The 15,059-nt window shown below is 30.0% G+C and overlaps 3 protein-coding genes across 3 annotated transcripts; 2 read left to right on the top strand and 1 right to left on the bottom strand.

The window, feature by feature from the left end:
• The first annotated feature begins 362 nt into the window (after positions 1–362).
• On the top strand, positions 363–3,979 carry LOC128394972 (GATA zinc finger domain-containing protein 11-like). Its single transcript, XM_053355354.1, has 5 exons — positions 363–1,227; positions 1,396–1,449; positions 1,554–1,765; positions 1,866–2,103; positions 3,015–3,979. The coding sequence occupies exons 1-5, from the start codon at positions 1,050–1,052 to the stop codon at positions 3,761–3,763; spliced, it is 1,431 nt and encodes a 476-aa protein (XP_053211329.1). The 5' UTR covers positions 363–1,049; the 3' UTR covers positions 3,764–3,979.
• Positions 3,980–4,701: 722 nt separating this feature from the next.
• LOC128394970 (phosphatidylinositol 4-kinase type 2-alpha-like) lies at positions 4,702–8,387 on the bottom strand. The gene is made up of 5 exons (XM_053355351.1): positions 7,494–8,387; positions 6,800–7,000; positions 5,975–6,106; positions 5,565–5,874; positions 4,702–5,409 (listed from the first exon to the last, which is right to left on the bottom strand). Exons 1-5 carry the CDS (start codon positions 7,860–7,862, stop codon positions 5,027–5,029), a joined length of 1,395 nt encoding a protein of 464 aa, XP_053211326.1. The 5' UTR covers positions 7,863–8,387; the 3' UTR covers positions 4,702–5,026.
• Positions 8,388–8,745: 358 nt separating this feature from the next.
• Positions 8,746–11,800, top strand: LOC128394971 (uncharacterized). Its single transcript, XM_053355353.1, has 3 exons — positions 8,746–9,258; positions 9,463–9,957; positions 10,408–11,800. Exons 1-3 carry the CDS (start codon positions 9,256–9,258, stop codon positions 11,179–11,181), a joined length of 1,272 nt encoding a protein of 423 aa, XP_053211328.1. The 5' UTR covers positions 8,746–9,255; the 3' UTR covers positions 11,182–11,800.
• The last annotated feature ends 3,259 nt before the right edge of the window (positions 11,801–15,059 follow it).

The following is a 15,059-nucleotide window of genomic DNA, read 5'->3' as shown; positions in this document are numbered from 1 at the left end:
GCTGGTTAATTGATGTAAGGTTATTAATAGTATTTCTAACTTGTTGATTATATTGTTTCTTTTTACTATTTCCAGAAAAGAGAAATAGAAAGAGAAACAAAGAAAGACCAGACAGTTAGTTTCTTTTTCGGGTATAACGTCGTTTGTTGAATGGCCTTTCAGTGGCTCAGTATAAGGAGAAGCCTTGAAAACACCTCGCGATTCCTTGAAAAGAGAAACATATTATTCCCGCTCTCACTTTCACTTTCTCTCTCTCTCTCTCATTTCTCCTCCCTCTCTTTCTCTTCCTCTTTCATCCCTTTCAACCTGAGATCTTTCTGTCTCCTCTCTCTCTCTCTCTCTCATCTATCTTCATTCACTCATTCACCAATATCTAAGTTCAGTAAACACACATCACTATTCACAGAGACGAAGATCAAATATAATAATATAAGTTAATTTCTTCTCTTTCTTTTTTTCTCTCTCTCTCTCAGTGTTTATCTTCTTTCATCATTTTATTTTGCTCTCTCTCTTTCTCTCTGTGAGTTTCTGTGTCTATTTATTATTATTTCTTCTTTGCCTTCATCTTCTCCCTCCTTCTGATCATCATCATTATCATCATCATTCTGGGTCACTGTTAATTTCGTTAATGTCTCTATGTGTTCACTTTTTTATTTTCATTTTCATTTTTACTTTTACATGAGTGAAGACATTGGATTGTATTAACATTGGATTTAGATTATAACTGTGATTTAAGTGTTTCTTTTTAATTCTGTTGATTTCTCATCATCATCATCATCATTACTTCATCATCTTAATTAACATCTTATTTTATTATTCTATTTTTCTTTTTTCTCTCTCATCTTTAATTAGTTAATCAATTTATTTGATTGTTTTGTTTTTTTCCTCCTCTCAGTTAATAAAATTATCACAATAATCACTTGGGTGTTTGTGTTCAATTGTTTTTGTCCGCTACCAAATTGTGAGCGTGTTTCTTGTGATTAAACTTTTCTTTTCTTCTAATTGTTGTTACGTTCATATGAAATAGACAATTTGTTTAATTAGTGACCATGTTGACAATGTTATTTAATCCAGTTCACTCTGGTCCCCATAACCAGGTAAACATGGAAACTTGTTCGGATGCCGAGGAAATAACAATAACCCGAAAACAAGCTCGTTATCCATCATCGCCAGTTGATTTAACGGTTACTTCAATTTCATCACCTCATTCACTTGGATCATTACCTTGTAAGTATTTAATTGTTTCTTAATTGCACTCACTCACACACGTAAATATTTAAACACCTACACAGCCTCACCATTTAATCCTTTGGTAAATGATTGCATCTTATTTACAATCAAAGTTTATTCTTGTATCTGTATTTACATGATGACCTTTTCTATTTTGTGTCACAGCTTCACTTTCACCAGGATCTTTTTCAATGAAAAATATGCTGAATGGTCACAACAGTAACACTAACAACAACACCAACAACAACTCAACAACAACAACAACAACAACAACAACTCCAACAGTATTGTGAATAACAACCGAAACACCAATGATAGTAAAGTTAATAATAACTCCTCAAACAGTAACGATGGGAGCAACAATAGTAATACGAACAATTTAATCAACAACAATAATAGTAATTCATCTTCATCGAATGGATTAAGTCCAACCAGTCCACTTTTTTCATCTCGTAAACAACGAGAATTTATTCCCGACTCAAAGAAAGATGATTGCTATTGGGATAGACGACGAAGGAACAACGAAGCAGCAAAAGGTAATAAAGAAAAAGCCAATTCGAACATCAAATGAGCAACAATTAACCATCAATTGTATTATTTGTATTTTGTTCAATTATCGCTCATATTTTTTTTTTAGATCTCGGGAGAAACGTCGTATCTCTGATATGGTCTTGGAAACTCGAGTTCTCGAACTGACCCGGGAAAATGCATTTCTAAAAGCAGAACTTTGTGCCATTAAGGAGAAATTCGGTCTACCTTCGAATCAACATTTCGCTGACCCTGAAGTAGTACCACTTTCAATGCCAGAAAATGGTTGTCGAGGTCGACGAAATAAACTATTAACCACCATTATGAGCGGAAATGGTTATTCAGGTAAGCCTATTGAAAAGATCAACAATCAACCTGTTATCATAATACCAACAATTAATAATCCACCTTGCAAATCACCGCAATAACAATATTAATACATATATAATTGATCGTATAAAATTTTCTCTCTCTCTCTCTCTCTTTAATCACTTTTTACAAAACCTACTCTAATCAACTAATCAACTAACAAATTAAAACTAAAATCAGTTATTATTATGAATCAACTTTATAATCATTTGATCCGATTGAATTCGCAAGGGTAAACTAATCTAATTAGACTAATTTGTTGTTTTGTCTCTTGTGTGTGCCTGTATTAAATTGTCTCTGTCTAAACCCATTGATCAACATTAATATCATAGTTATAGTTAGTTAATTGCATTGAATGTCTAAAAAAAGTACCGTTAGAAAATTTTACAAAATGAAACAAACTTTTTGGTAAACAAAACTTTGATTGAAACATTTCAAGGTTATTCACTTGATGCTTTTATCTTCCTTATCTATTTTAATATCGTTAATCATATCCTATTATCATCTATTTGATTGATATCAACAATCAAAATGAACAATCAATGAATAATAACAATTAACTTATAATTTTCTCTTTTTTTTTCTTTCTTTTCTTCCCTGATTTTCCATCAACATCATGCATCATTTCCGTTTCCGATGATTTTTTCTGCTTCTTTTATTTTCCCCATCGGTTTGATTCGTAAACAATTTGATTTGATTTTGTTTATTTATTTTCATTACATTTTCATCTGATTAACTTCTGAAAATACTCGTTGAATACTTGAACTACAATCAAAATTGATTTCGTTTATCGGATAAAAATCGGAATCTGATTCTTTCTTTTTCCGTTTCTCTCCTTCATCCTTTCCGTTTCCTCTTTTTTTTTATATCTCACATACATGATACAGGTGAAAATGAATGTAACGGATTACCAATGATACCATCAACCGCATCATCGCCATCATCTTCATCTTCATCTTTATACGACAATGGTATTTCCAATGGATGCTTAACAAGTCCAACATCAACCTCAACAATATCAACAACCTCATCACCTTCAGCTCCAACAGCAACCTCAATATCAGGTTCATCACCACCTTCACTTAATCATCATCATCACCATCACCATCAACTTAATCATCTTCACCACTCGCCAACCTCACCAACATCAAATGGACTTTTCAGTTCTGGACCTTTTAAAACGCGATCATCGTCACCAACTCCCTCAAATTATCATCACAACAATAATAATAATCATCCATTGGGATCATCAACATCTTCCTCATCAACAGTACCAGGAATTAACTCATGTTTACCTTTTAAATTGAGACACAAAGCTCGAACCACGGTGACAGATAGTGACTCCGGAAGTGATACAAACGGAAACGGTATCGATTGTCCATTAAGTGATAAAATACTTTCAGGTGTTAACGTTGACGGGGCTTTGGCTTCCTCTCTTGAGTCCAACCTTCAAACGGAAAATTTTACACTTCGACGAGAATTGGAAAGATTAGCGAACGAAGTTAATTCATTAAAATCTTACATTAAACCAAAATCTTCTGGTAATAATAATCAAAATTCATCATCTCCATCAATTACCACCAATGGTTATTCAAATTGCGATGATTACAATGATGATGATGAAAACCTTTGTTAGTTTATTATATAATATTAAGAATCTGATTTGTTAATCTCTTAGCCTAATTGTTAATCTTGACAAACCAATCCAAAAACCTTTCCAATCCCAATCCATTTTCATTGAAACAATTAAGAGAGAGTCTATTAAATATATAATTATTTAACTTATCACCATTGATGCCATTCATGTTAATTGTTATTTCTTAATTAAATCAATTTTTTGCTTCACTTTCAAGATCAATCGGACTTTTTTTTTCAATACTTTAATCAAATGTATCATTGGAGGCAATTAACTATTGTCCATTTAGGTTTGTAATTAAAAGTTATTCTCATTAATATACTCACCACATTAATCTCATTCATTATATTAACTCAATGAAATGACCACATTCAAGGTCATCGTCAATGAAGGTCAAGTAATTTAATCATTGATGAAAAGTAATTGTTGTACCTTGAACAATTTTCTGATTCATAGTTTTCAATTTAATATCAATCAGACCAAAATATTAATTTTGATTGTAAATTTCCAGCTTAATGATTAAACTTGAGATTGATAATGAAACCATAATAAATGTTAAATTGTAATGATTTAACATTTAAGAAAAGAGAGAAAGAAAAAATCTCTCTAATTAGGTTGTAAGTTAATCAACTGACGATTAGTAATCGGTACGTATATGTAATTGTAGATGATTTAAGATGCTGATTAAATAACAAGTGAGAATTAAGGTTATCCATCTGTGTAGAACAGTTAATTCAACAAGTTGATTAAATTAATCTCTTTCATAATTATCTAATTGATATTTGGATAAATAAAGCATCTTAGATAATATGATGAAATTGAAACAGTTTTTCACCATTTCAAATGTCAATTAATATTATCCTTTATAAATGATAATCAATGTAATTGATGTTTAAATCATAATCAATAATCGTAATCAAATTAGACATTGAGATTTGTTTCCAATTAGACAGTCTGACAATTAGACATCTATTAGCATTAGTTTCGTGACAATGATCAGGTTTTTTACACAGTTAACAATTTAATAAATTTAGGCTCGAGTTGGGGACATCAAATCCGGCGAAAGCTTCATCGATAACCAATTGTGAGATCCAGGTTGAATAGTAATGATATGATTTGATTAAAAGTATTTAATTTCGGAATAATCAAATGGACCATAATTGCCAAAAAATGGTTTTCATTTTGATTCGGAGAAAGACAATGTACAAAAAAAATGAGGGAGAAAAAAGGAGAGAAAAAATGGAATTTTTGTAGATTCAATGATCAGCACCATGAGAAAAATGGAGCTCGATTTTGAAATCGTTGAGTAAATTGGTCAGCCATTACTCGAATTCTTCCTCTTTGGTTGATTCCTGCTCCCGCTTCTCTACATCTTTCAACAAGAACAGCGGGCATTTGAACGAGTTGAGCCGGGCTTTTGCCCTCTTTTAAAGCTTGAGTTAAATTGAGGATTTGCCCTCTCATTACAGACATTTGTTTCTCGTACAAATTACGATCGAATCCTTTATCTGTTTTGAAAAGGTCATGCATCTCATCACAAAGCTCTTGCACGTAATTCATATCCGATAATTGAGGCAAAATCAGGTCTTTGATCTCCTTGGAAAAAGGTACTTTAGCATAAGGTAACCAAGCCCAATGATAAGGATCTGGATAAATATATACAAAGATAAAAATGCAATATAAGCAAATGAGAAATGATTATTTTGATTGAATCAATTATCAAATTGTGATGGCAATGAGGGTCTCAAAATAGGAAGAATATAATGAAAAGGTATAAATTAGAGGTGAAATTAACACTAACATGCTCTCCATTCATCTGGATGTTTAAATGGAAATGCTAATCCATTGTCAATAGCTGCTATCTTAACGGAAGGTTCCTTTTTCTGATTCCAAGTTTCCGAGCTTTTCTTTTCTTCTAGTTTATTGTATTTGATTAGCCAATTATCATGATTCCTATCGGTGTTACGAATGATATAATCTAAGACAACCAATCTTTCAAATTGTAATTGAAACTCTCTTTGGACTTCTTCAGGTATAGGATTGTCCATAAATTGTCTAAGCATAACTGAAGCATCTTCGTAATTGTGAACATACATTTGAAAAGAGCCAACCTGATGAGAGAAAGAAAAAAGAAAAGAAAAGATCAATTAACATAACCAGTTAGATAAATCGATTGAAACGAGACGATGAAAAAAATGGTAGATTTCTCACTTTAGATGGTAATCCAATTCTGTTGAAACGTCTTCCAAGGTTTGGATATCTTTCAGATAGATTTTGTTTGGTTCGTGCTTTGGCTCTGTCAATTGCGGTGTAATTAAAAGTTTTACTTGCTAACTTGATTACCTGTGAGGAAAGAGTAAGAATGATTAAGAAAAGCAATTAGACAACAATCAATAAGAATAGAAAACAGGAAATTTGGGTGGGGGGGGAAACTGACAGAGTAAAAAAACAAGATAATGACTCATACTGATTATTCATGTTTATGTAACGAATCAGGAAATTAAACTATAAACTAACCATGAGAAGCAAATTAATCGTTAACCAGATATTAATATAAATAATCAAGTAGAGAAAAAAACAAAGGTAAACAGACACAGAGTAATTTAGAGTGGAGTCTAAATGGTAAGAAACTGAATTAAAGGTGAAATTACACAATTTTGTATCTAAATGGAAGTAGATAATAATAATCGTAACTTGATTAACAAACTAATTTAGATTATCTATCCAAGTAAACAGTAGTAAATTGACCCATTTGGATGAGGTGAGAGAAAAAGAAAGTGGAGCGAATCAAAAGAGAGAAAAAAAACAAAAACGATCAACTGAGAAATTGGAAAATATTGTTGTCGTACTGGTGACAACCTTGACTCAGATACTATTACACTTCAAAAGTGAGACACGTCGTAATGATTAGTCATAACAATTTAAAACGAAAAGAATGTTAAATTTGAAAGAGTTTGAAAAATACTAATCAACTATTGGGGATAACGAATCCAAGTGAAATAATTGGAATTGGCCATTCATGTCGATTGGACGTACTTTCGTTTTTGGGACTATGTTTAACTGGAGTTTTTGGTCTACAAGTGAAGCCCCGGCCTCCGAAAGGTAACCTTGATTAGGAACTAAGCAACTTCTCCCGAAACAACAGGGACAGCATAGTTTATGCATCCATTTGGTCCATTTAGGGTTTAACCTTCCGTATGGTTCCTCATCCTTGGGCTTGAATACACCTATTCTTTTCTATAGAGAAAAATGGAGGAAGAAAGGAGAGAAAATTAATGTACATTGAATTAGAAAAATTTTAAAAATAACATTTGTTATGAATGAGTAAATGATTAATGATTAGACGAGAGAAAAAATTAATCTCATCTGGTGAATGGATGGTGAATTATCAATGTTTAGAAAATATCATTTCCTAATTTCCTAATGGCTAAGCCTAAATGTCAGACTAATAAGAGGGAAATTACATATTTATCAATTTCCATGAACTGATACAAATTAGTTTGATCATTTTCTGTTATAATTAGAGATATATATAGAGATAATTGATAAGCTTTCGTGGCATCTCAACAAAAGGTAACCAACAAAGAAAAAAACAATGACTTTTATCTGAACCGATGGACTTGATGGTATTGACAAGTGATTAGGTTGATAGTTGATGAAATAATAAAACGTAAAACCTTCAACACAATCAAATTTGATTACATAAAGCCTTAGAGGTTGATTTACTCACCAATTCGCAATTTTTAACAAAATAAGATCCACTTGATCCTTTGGAAATCCTTTCAGGATAAATCGCTGTTTCAATGGCAGTTTCTGCTTCTCGGATGATAGAAGTGAATTCTGGATCATCAGCGAACACATTGTTTATTGAAATAACATCAGGATCCATTCTTTTCAATAGAGGTTGAGATTCTCTCAATTCTCTCTCACTTTGGGATGTTAAACTGGTCGATTTGACTGATTTAACAACAGTCACATCAGGTAGAAGACAATTATTATCACAAATCTCTTCACTACTATCGTCGAAAGCCTTTAATTGTGTTTCATCTTCAACGGGAGAGCTACAACATTCACCAATCTCATTACTTTCATTTGACATCCTTTAGAATCAGCTTTCAGTTCTTTCTCTATTTTTTTATCTCTTTCTGCTTTTTTCTCTCTCTTTCTCTCTCACTTTAACTCCTACACTCTCTTTCTATCAATTTCTCTAACTCCTCTATTCTTTTCTTTCTACTTCTCTCTTTATCTCTCTTACTTTTCAAGCTGTCTCTTTCTCTTTCTCTCTCTCTTTCTTTTTCTTTCGATAATTTTATATCTCTTTCTTTATCTCCCCTTGTCGCGTTTTATCAACAACAGTTGAGCAAATTCACTTATTTTTGATTATCTTTGACAGGCATAAATTTGAATATTTTTCTTGGGTGTTTGATGAATGTAATGTGAGGTTTACAAAAACAAAACAAAACAAAAAACAAAGTAAAAACAGTGAAAAATTAACCAGATAAAATTGAAGAATATAAAAAAGGGAGTTAATCGATTAAAATAATAATAAATCAGTTCATTGTAAATACAGGGAACGATCAACTAATTGCAGTTGAACAATTAAAGGAAATTTATTGTCACAGAAAAATGAAAATTAATTAAAATAAATAAAGAAAAAAAAATTGAAGCTTCAACCGATAGTTAATATTTCGACGACCAGAGGGCAGCACATCACAGTAGCGCGAAAAAAAGAAAATTATGAAAATTGAAAGAAATCGAATTCAAATTTTCTCAATTAAAACTCACAGAATTTCAAATATCAATCAGATTTAAGATTCAGACCCTTTAGAGATTCTAAATAATCTAATTTCATGCAAGAAAATTGAAACTAATCACTAATTGTAACCAAAGAGTTTAAATGATTAATCGAAAAAATGGAACTTTAAGTGACTCCATCTGTCGGTGGACAAAAAGAACTTGGGCCTTGTTGTTGTTTTCATTTTCTTTTCGATGTGTCAATTGGATTTTAATGATGAATTGAATTCGCTTCTGTTAATCATGATTATATTTCTATGTGAACCTTTTTGATTAATCAAATTTTACCTTTTGATTAATTGTATCATTGTTTTAAGAAACTACAACCAGTTAATTATCTGTTTTTCTATTTAATTGTGTTATCATTTATCACCATTTAAAGGAAACATTGTTATACGTTTACAGGACATTCCATAAACATCAAAGTGGCAAGAGTTGCTTGGTAACAGCACTTTTTTTGAACACATTTGGAGAGAAAGGATTTTAATTGTTAAAATATTTTATGTTCTTTTGTTTATTATTGTAAACAATTTGCATTTTCCTCTCCTTCTATTATTTTATCACCTTTGAAAATTAATGGAAAACAGACGAAATCTCAACAAGTTACAAGTTCCAATTTAAAGTGTATCTTTTTTTCCTTCTCTTGAGAACATTTTCATCTTCTCTCATTTTTTTAATCTTTTTTTTCTGACCAAGTTATGGTAAGTTCAACAATCGCCGCCAGCGAATTTTTATTAACTGGTATCAGTTGACTGATTTTCCTTCCTGTTTTACCTTTTTCCACTCATCCTTTGCTTTGATTTAATATTTTTAGCCCATTTGAAATTCTATTAATCTTTCTCTTTTTTTCTCTTCTCTTTTTTTTTCTCTGGAAATTTGGTGAATACAATTTTATTTGAATACAGGAATGTAGTTGTCACTGTGATTCTTGTGTTTATGAATGCAATGGATCTAAAAATGGAGATTCTGTCGTTGTCCATCTTTATCAAGAGATCGAAAATCTTAAACGTCAAGTTGCCGAAAGAGATTATCACATTGTTCAAATGGAAACCTCAGTAATGAATCATGCCAAAGAATATCCCAATGGGGAATTTCAAGCACTTCAAGAGACTTTACGCTTTTGGCAGGAAAAATATGATCGACTTTCCGAAAGCCATAGGAAATTACAGAAAGTGAATCAAGGGTTAGAGGATAAATTACTTCGAATTGTTGATAAATTTGAATCAGAGAAGACCACATTGACTCAAGATATTTCCGATTTAACCAATAAACTGGTCGAAGCAAGAGTGACCATTAACGAGATCGAAGATGAAAATGAACATTACAAAAATGATTGTACTCTTGCCGTTAATTTACTCCAATGTAAACCCTCCAATTTTGTCTCTTATAAGGTTAATTCGGTTAGTATATCATCTTTCACTCTTATATTTCTATCATCACTTTATTTTTCTTCCATTTTGAGGTATTTATCTCAATATAAATATATGGATGGTTCATTTATTTCCTCTCATCACCATGTTATCATCATTTCAGTATATTTACTTTGTAAAACGATTCTCTTTTTTTTTGAAATTTTGTCATCACCATGGGTAAGATTAAATTTAGCTCCTAATTCAAGGTTGACTCTCCTTGGCATAATTTTACTGTTCAATCATCAGGGTTGACGTAAAGTTTTGTTTTCCGTATCTATGGACAATTAAGCTGAAATGATTCTCATATATATTACAATTATATTATTATAATTAATCATTTTTACTCTTGAATAAGAAATTTCCATATTTAAACTTTTTACCAATAATCATGAACCATTTGAATTAATTTTTCTGTTTCATTTCTCTTTCTATTTCTAGTTACCTGCCGATTTACAAGACAAAATTCGTTCCAATTATGCAAATTCTCATCTTGGTAAACGCCGTAGTTTAAGTATAGGAAGTGGTCTTTCCAATAATTTAGTAAATAAAGCCAATCGAGAAAGTGAAACCACCAAAAGTGGAAATGGTAAAACAATTCGAGTTCCAATTTCAACATTTCCACCAACAGCCATGGTTTATTCTGTAAACAAAGTGAATGATGAATTAAAAGAAATGCAAGGAGGATCATCAGAGAAACAAAATGGAGGCCCTGATTACGTTTCTGCCGCAATCATGGCCAAAATTCTAGAAGAAAGATCCAAAGAGAGACTACTCAAAAGTGGTGCTCGCTTTCAGAAATGTAGTCAATGTCGCCAACGATGTATAATATCACCTTATTACGATGCCTCGACCCAAACTTCCAATGGTATGGTTACACCGGACGATTGTTTGGCCTATCCTTTTGATTCCGATTATGGTGACAGTCTATCTAATGGAAGTTGTTACAATACTGGGACCAATTTAATTGGAAACAATTCAAGCCTTAGTGGTCATTCTGAATCTTTCTCATCCATATCGTCTTCTTCCCTTCAAAATGGCTCTTCCCCGATAAGTTTACAAGAACAATCAAACGCCAATAGCAATAATCATTACTCGTCATCGAGTAGCGCCTTCACTTTCAACACTAGTTTATCCAATAATGGTAACATAGTCTCATCGACCAAAGTAAAATCATCATCTAAAAGTTATCTCAATGAAACCATGATAATTTGAGAGTAACTTTAAATCATCCATCGAAATACAATATTCCTAAAGATCACTAACTGTCTGTTGTTACTCAAATCATCATCATCATCATCATCATCACCGTAAAAATCAATCTATTCACAATCATCACAAATTATTTATAAAATGAAACGAGGAAAAGGAAAGAAAAACAAACTTTGACATAATTCATTTTCGTTTCTACGATGATTTATCTTTCATCTTGAAAAAAAAACGGAAAAGGAAAAGACATTCATCAAAATCATCAAAGAGAAAATTGAAACCAAATTCATCGTCCTCATGGTCAACTTGGTCATCTTCATCTTCATCTTCATCTCGAAAGAGCAAAAGCAAAAAGATCCAAACAAATCTTTTATATGTTATATTTGTATAGCAAAATCAAGGAAATCCAATTGATTACAAATCACAATCAATTGTATTGAACATTGAAAGAAATTAATTTCCAAATGAAAATAATATATAATTACAAAAGTTATAATGAAGAAAAATCCAATTCTAATATATTGTCGGTCTAAACTGTGATTAGTATGAAAAATCAAATCTAAATTGGCTAAAACAAAAGTTAATTACCTAATAAAAAAAAGTAATGTACTAATTTGAATCTAAAGTGAAATGTGTAATTAAATTGATTTTGAAAAAAACTATTGAAAGTGAAACGTTAATCCATGGAAACAGAATCAAGGAAACAATTAATTAACCATTTGGCTCAGATTCTAGTTTAAAGCCCTGGTATCAATCCAGATTCCTAACCTTGTAAATCATAATAATCTTGTAAATCTTGGTGTTAACAATTTAAACAATTAGTTGAATATAACTAGTTGAATATCTAATTTACTAATTGTCAAAAGCAAGAGACCTTAACAAAACAGGAAACAATTAGTTATCAACAATTTGGTTATACACTGCGACCCACAACTCTTTTTAATTGTCACCATTGGATTAGTTAATTTCTTATTAATGAAAATCAAACCATCAACTTAATTACTGTTAAAATTTACCAGTAATTAAAGGCAAGTCTTCAATGATTAGCTAATTTTGTTATGTTTTTCTTGATTGACAATTTGATTAAGCCTCTAATAGATTAAATTTAGTCGATAGTTTTAATTGTTACCATTAGATGTCCTTGCTGTTGTTAATTAACTAGTAAATGTCTCATCATTAACAAACCAACCAACAATCAGTTAATTGTAAGCACAATATAATGAAAGAGCTGAATGAATTAGTATTATAATGAAAATAAAGTTAATTCAGTTTCTAATCAACAATTAATACTTAACATTTGTTTAGGATTGTCAAGAAAATGAGAAACAATTTGAAAGAACTGAATTAAATTAGATTGTAATTTAAAATACACTCCCGTTAATCATTTAATTACTAATCTAAAATCACCATTATTGTGAATTAGTTGGTAACATAATAGTAACAATAACAATAGTAATTCATTAAATTGTAACCATTAGAAATTTAATCAAAAGAGATATTTGTTTCCATTGAATCGGATTTAAATTGTTGGCTGATGTTCAATTAATTGTTAACCGTGCAAACAGATCAACCTAACTACATGTTAACATGATCATCATTTTAATCATAATTAACTTAATCATCTTAATTTTGATAAGAGAAAATGATTCAACAATTTAACTCAATCAAGTAAAGCCCTACCTTGAACTGAAAAGTGAAACTAAATTGTAACTAAATTTAGTTATAAATTTGATTATCATTAACTAGTAATCATTTCAATACTTATACGACAATCAACAATCAATTGATAAACAAATTAAAGTTAATTGTAAACTAATAACTTAATGGGATTTTGATAATTAAAAGCTTGATATCAAGCTGAATACATATTTGGTTAACAATTAGATTAAAATATTTTTTCATTCTATTAAAAGTTAATTAAGTTGATCAACTAATTAATAATTAATCATTGTAGATTAGTTGTTAATTGTTAGCGTAATTATTGAAAAAAAACAACAATTTTCACCTTGAATAGTTAATTAATTTTCTGGGCTAATTTGTTGATGTAAATAAGCAATTCCAATGATTGTTATCAACTTGATTTGATTGATTAAAATTAAAATTAAATGATTATAATTATTGTGATTGAATTGAAACTTGAACAAACAATTAACAAACTAAATTAACTTTTATTTGCAAGTTTAATGTAATCAATTTGAGTTGATTGAACTGTCAACCCATTAAACAGTTACATTGATATTATTTGACCTTAAGTCTTAACCATGTTAATTACAATTAAGGTAACAATTAAATTTTTACAAATAATCAAGAAATTGGGAGAGGTTGTTGTGATTATAATCATCTAAATTGTTGCCGGTGATGATTAAAATTGTTTAAAAGTAAACACGATTTGTAGTTAAGATTGAAAAAGTTACCAAATGTCAGCAATTGAAAGTTAATCAGTGCAAAGTCAACGTTTAATTGTTTGTATTGTTTAACATCAACAATTTAACAATATAACTAACAATTCATTCATCAGTAACAACACAATTAAAAAAGAAGTGAAAAAATTACCGGAAGAATTGACGACAATCTAAATGTAATAATAATCATAATCAACTAATCATTAATCCATGTTTTTAACATCCTTTACGTTTTCATGGTGATTAACTTGATTACAATTGAAAAGTTTGAATAATTGTGAAACTTGAATTGATTAATTCATTGGATTGAGATGAGAAAAACAATTTAAATTGTCAACCAATCTGTTAATTGTTTGACCCAAGAAATGAGATTAACATTGATTGAATTGATCAAAATCAAACTGATAATCAGTTAAGATCTAAATGTTAATTGTGTTCAAAGTTATTGTTGATTTAGTTTCTCAATCAAGAGCAATTAACATTTGGGTTAAAACTTTTGTTTTTTTTTTCATTCAATTTTCAGCATTTCAATTAAATACAATTATCACTTGATTGTAAACTAATTATCCAGTAATAATTGTATAATAATATCAAGACAAAAGTTAATTGTCTTAATTTGCTTAACAATTGATTAACTAAGTGACCATATCTGGTTACCTTGAAAAAAATGAACAAAAAAAAGTTACTCATTAATAATTTGATTACAATTTAATGAACCAAATGAAAGTTGATTTGATTGTTATTCCTAATGATTGAATAATCTGATATGCTTAATCCGGATTAGGATCAAGTAGGTGGTGGTCCAGGTTAATCTTAATTCAAATTGAAATGAATCTCATATAATTAAAATTATTGTTGATTATCTTGTTGATCTTGATGAAATCAAGTTAATCATCAACAATCAACAACTAATATGGGTTTGAATGATCACCAAATGTTGATTGTGAAGATACTTACCTGTCATGAACAATTGAATGAATTTTATTTCCTGGAAGATAATTGAAAATTCATAACATCAAAAAAAAAGTCATCATCTCATCATAATCATCATCACCATTAATGTAATTAAGGTTAACCCATCACAATTACAATCAAGATGATTAATATCAACTTCCAGTGATTAACCAACCATAATAAAAGGATTGACTTCAATTGTAACCCTGTTACAATTACACTCATATGGACAATAATTACTAGAAACTAAATTACAATTACAATTAAGAAAAAGTTAATCATAGGCAGAAAAAGACAAACTCAAACAATTAACTAAACAAAAAAATCAGTTAATTGTTGTTCACAGTAATGATAATGTTTCAAGAATCAAAAAGTTTCAAAAGTGAAATTAAAAGTTTCAACTAAACAGAAACATTATAATTAATTACATATCAACAATCAGTTAATTGTTGGTATATATGTATATCTAATTGTTTATTTCTTATGCTATTATTTAAGTGTTAATTTAATTACAATTAGAAAAGAGCA

This window comes from Panonychus citri, unplaced genomic scaffold, assembly GCF_014898815.1.
Source record: "Panonychus citri isolate SS breed McGregor unplaced genomic scaffold, ASM1489881v1 Contig00140, whole genome shotgun sequence".
Lineage (NCBI taxonomy): Eukaryota > Metazoa > Arthropoda > Arachnida > Trombidiformes > Tetranychidae > Panonychus > Panonychus citri.
The sequence above is the reverse complement of the archived record's forward strand: the minus strand, read 5'-3'. Positions and strand labels throughout refer to the sequence as shown.

Excerpts from the sequence above, each read along its gene's own strand:
- LOC128394971 (XM_053355353.1), top strand. Across the intron at positions 9,958-10,407 it reads TCTCTTATAAGGTTAATTCG|TTACCTGCCGATTTACAAGA; the intron begins GTTAGTATATCA and ends TTCTATTTCTAG.
- LOC128394972 (XM_053355354.1), top strand. The coding sequence starts at position 1,050 with ATGTTGACAATGTTATTTAATCCAGTTCACTCTGGTCCCCATAACCAG. Across the intron at positions 1,228-1,395 it reads TTCACTTGGATCATTACCTT|CTTCACTTTCACCAGGATCT; the intron begins GTAAGTATTTAA and ends TTTGTGTCACAG. Across the intron at positions 1,450-1,553 it reads TATGCTGAATGGTCACAACA|TTAATAATAACTCCTCAAAC; the intron begins GTAACACTAACA and ends ATGATAGTAAAG.
- LOC128394970 (XM_053355351.1), bottom strand. The coding sequence starts at position 7,862 with ATGTCAAATGAAAGTAATGAGATTGGTGAATGTTGTAGCTCTCCCGTT. Across the intron at positions 6,107-6,799 it reads ACATAGTCCCAAAAACGAAA|GTAATCAAGTTAGCAAGTAA; the intron begins GTACGTCCAATC and ends CTTTCCTCACAG. Across the intron at positions 5,410-5,564 it reads TCCAGATGAATGGAGAGCAT|ATCCTTATCATTGGGCTTGG; the intron begins GTTAGTGTTAAT and ends ATATTTATCCAG.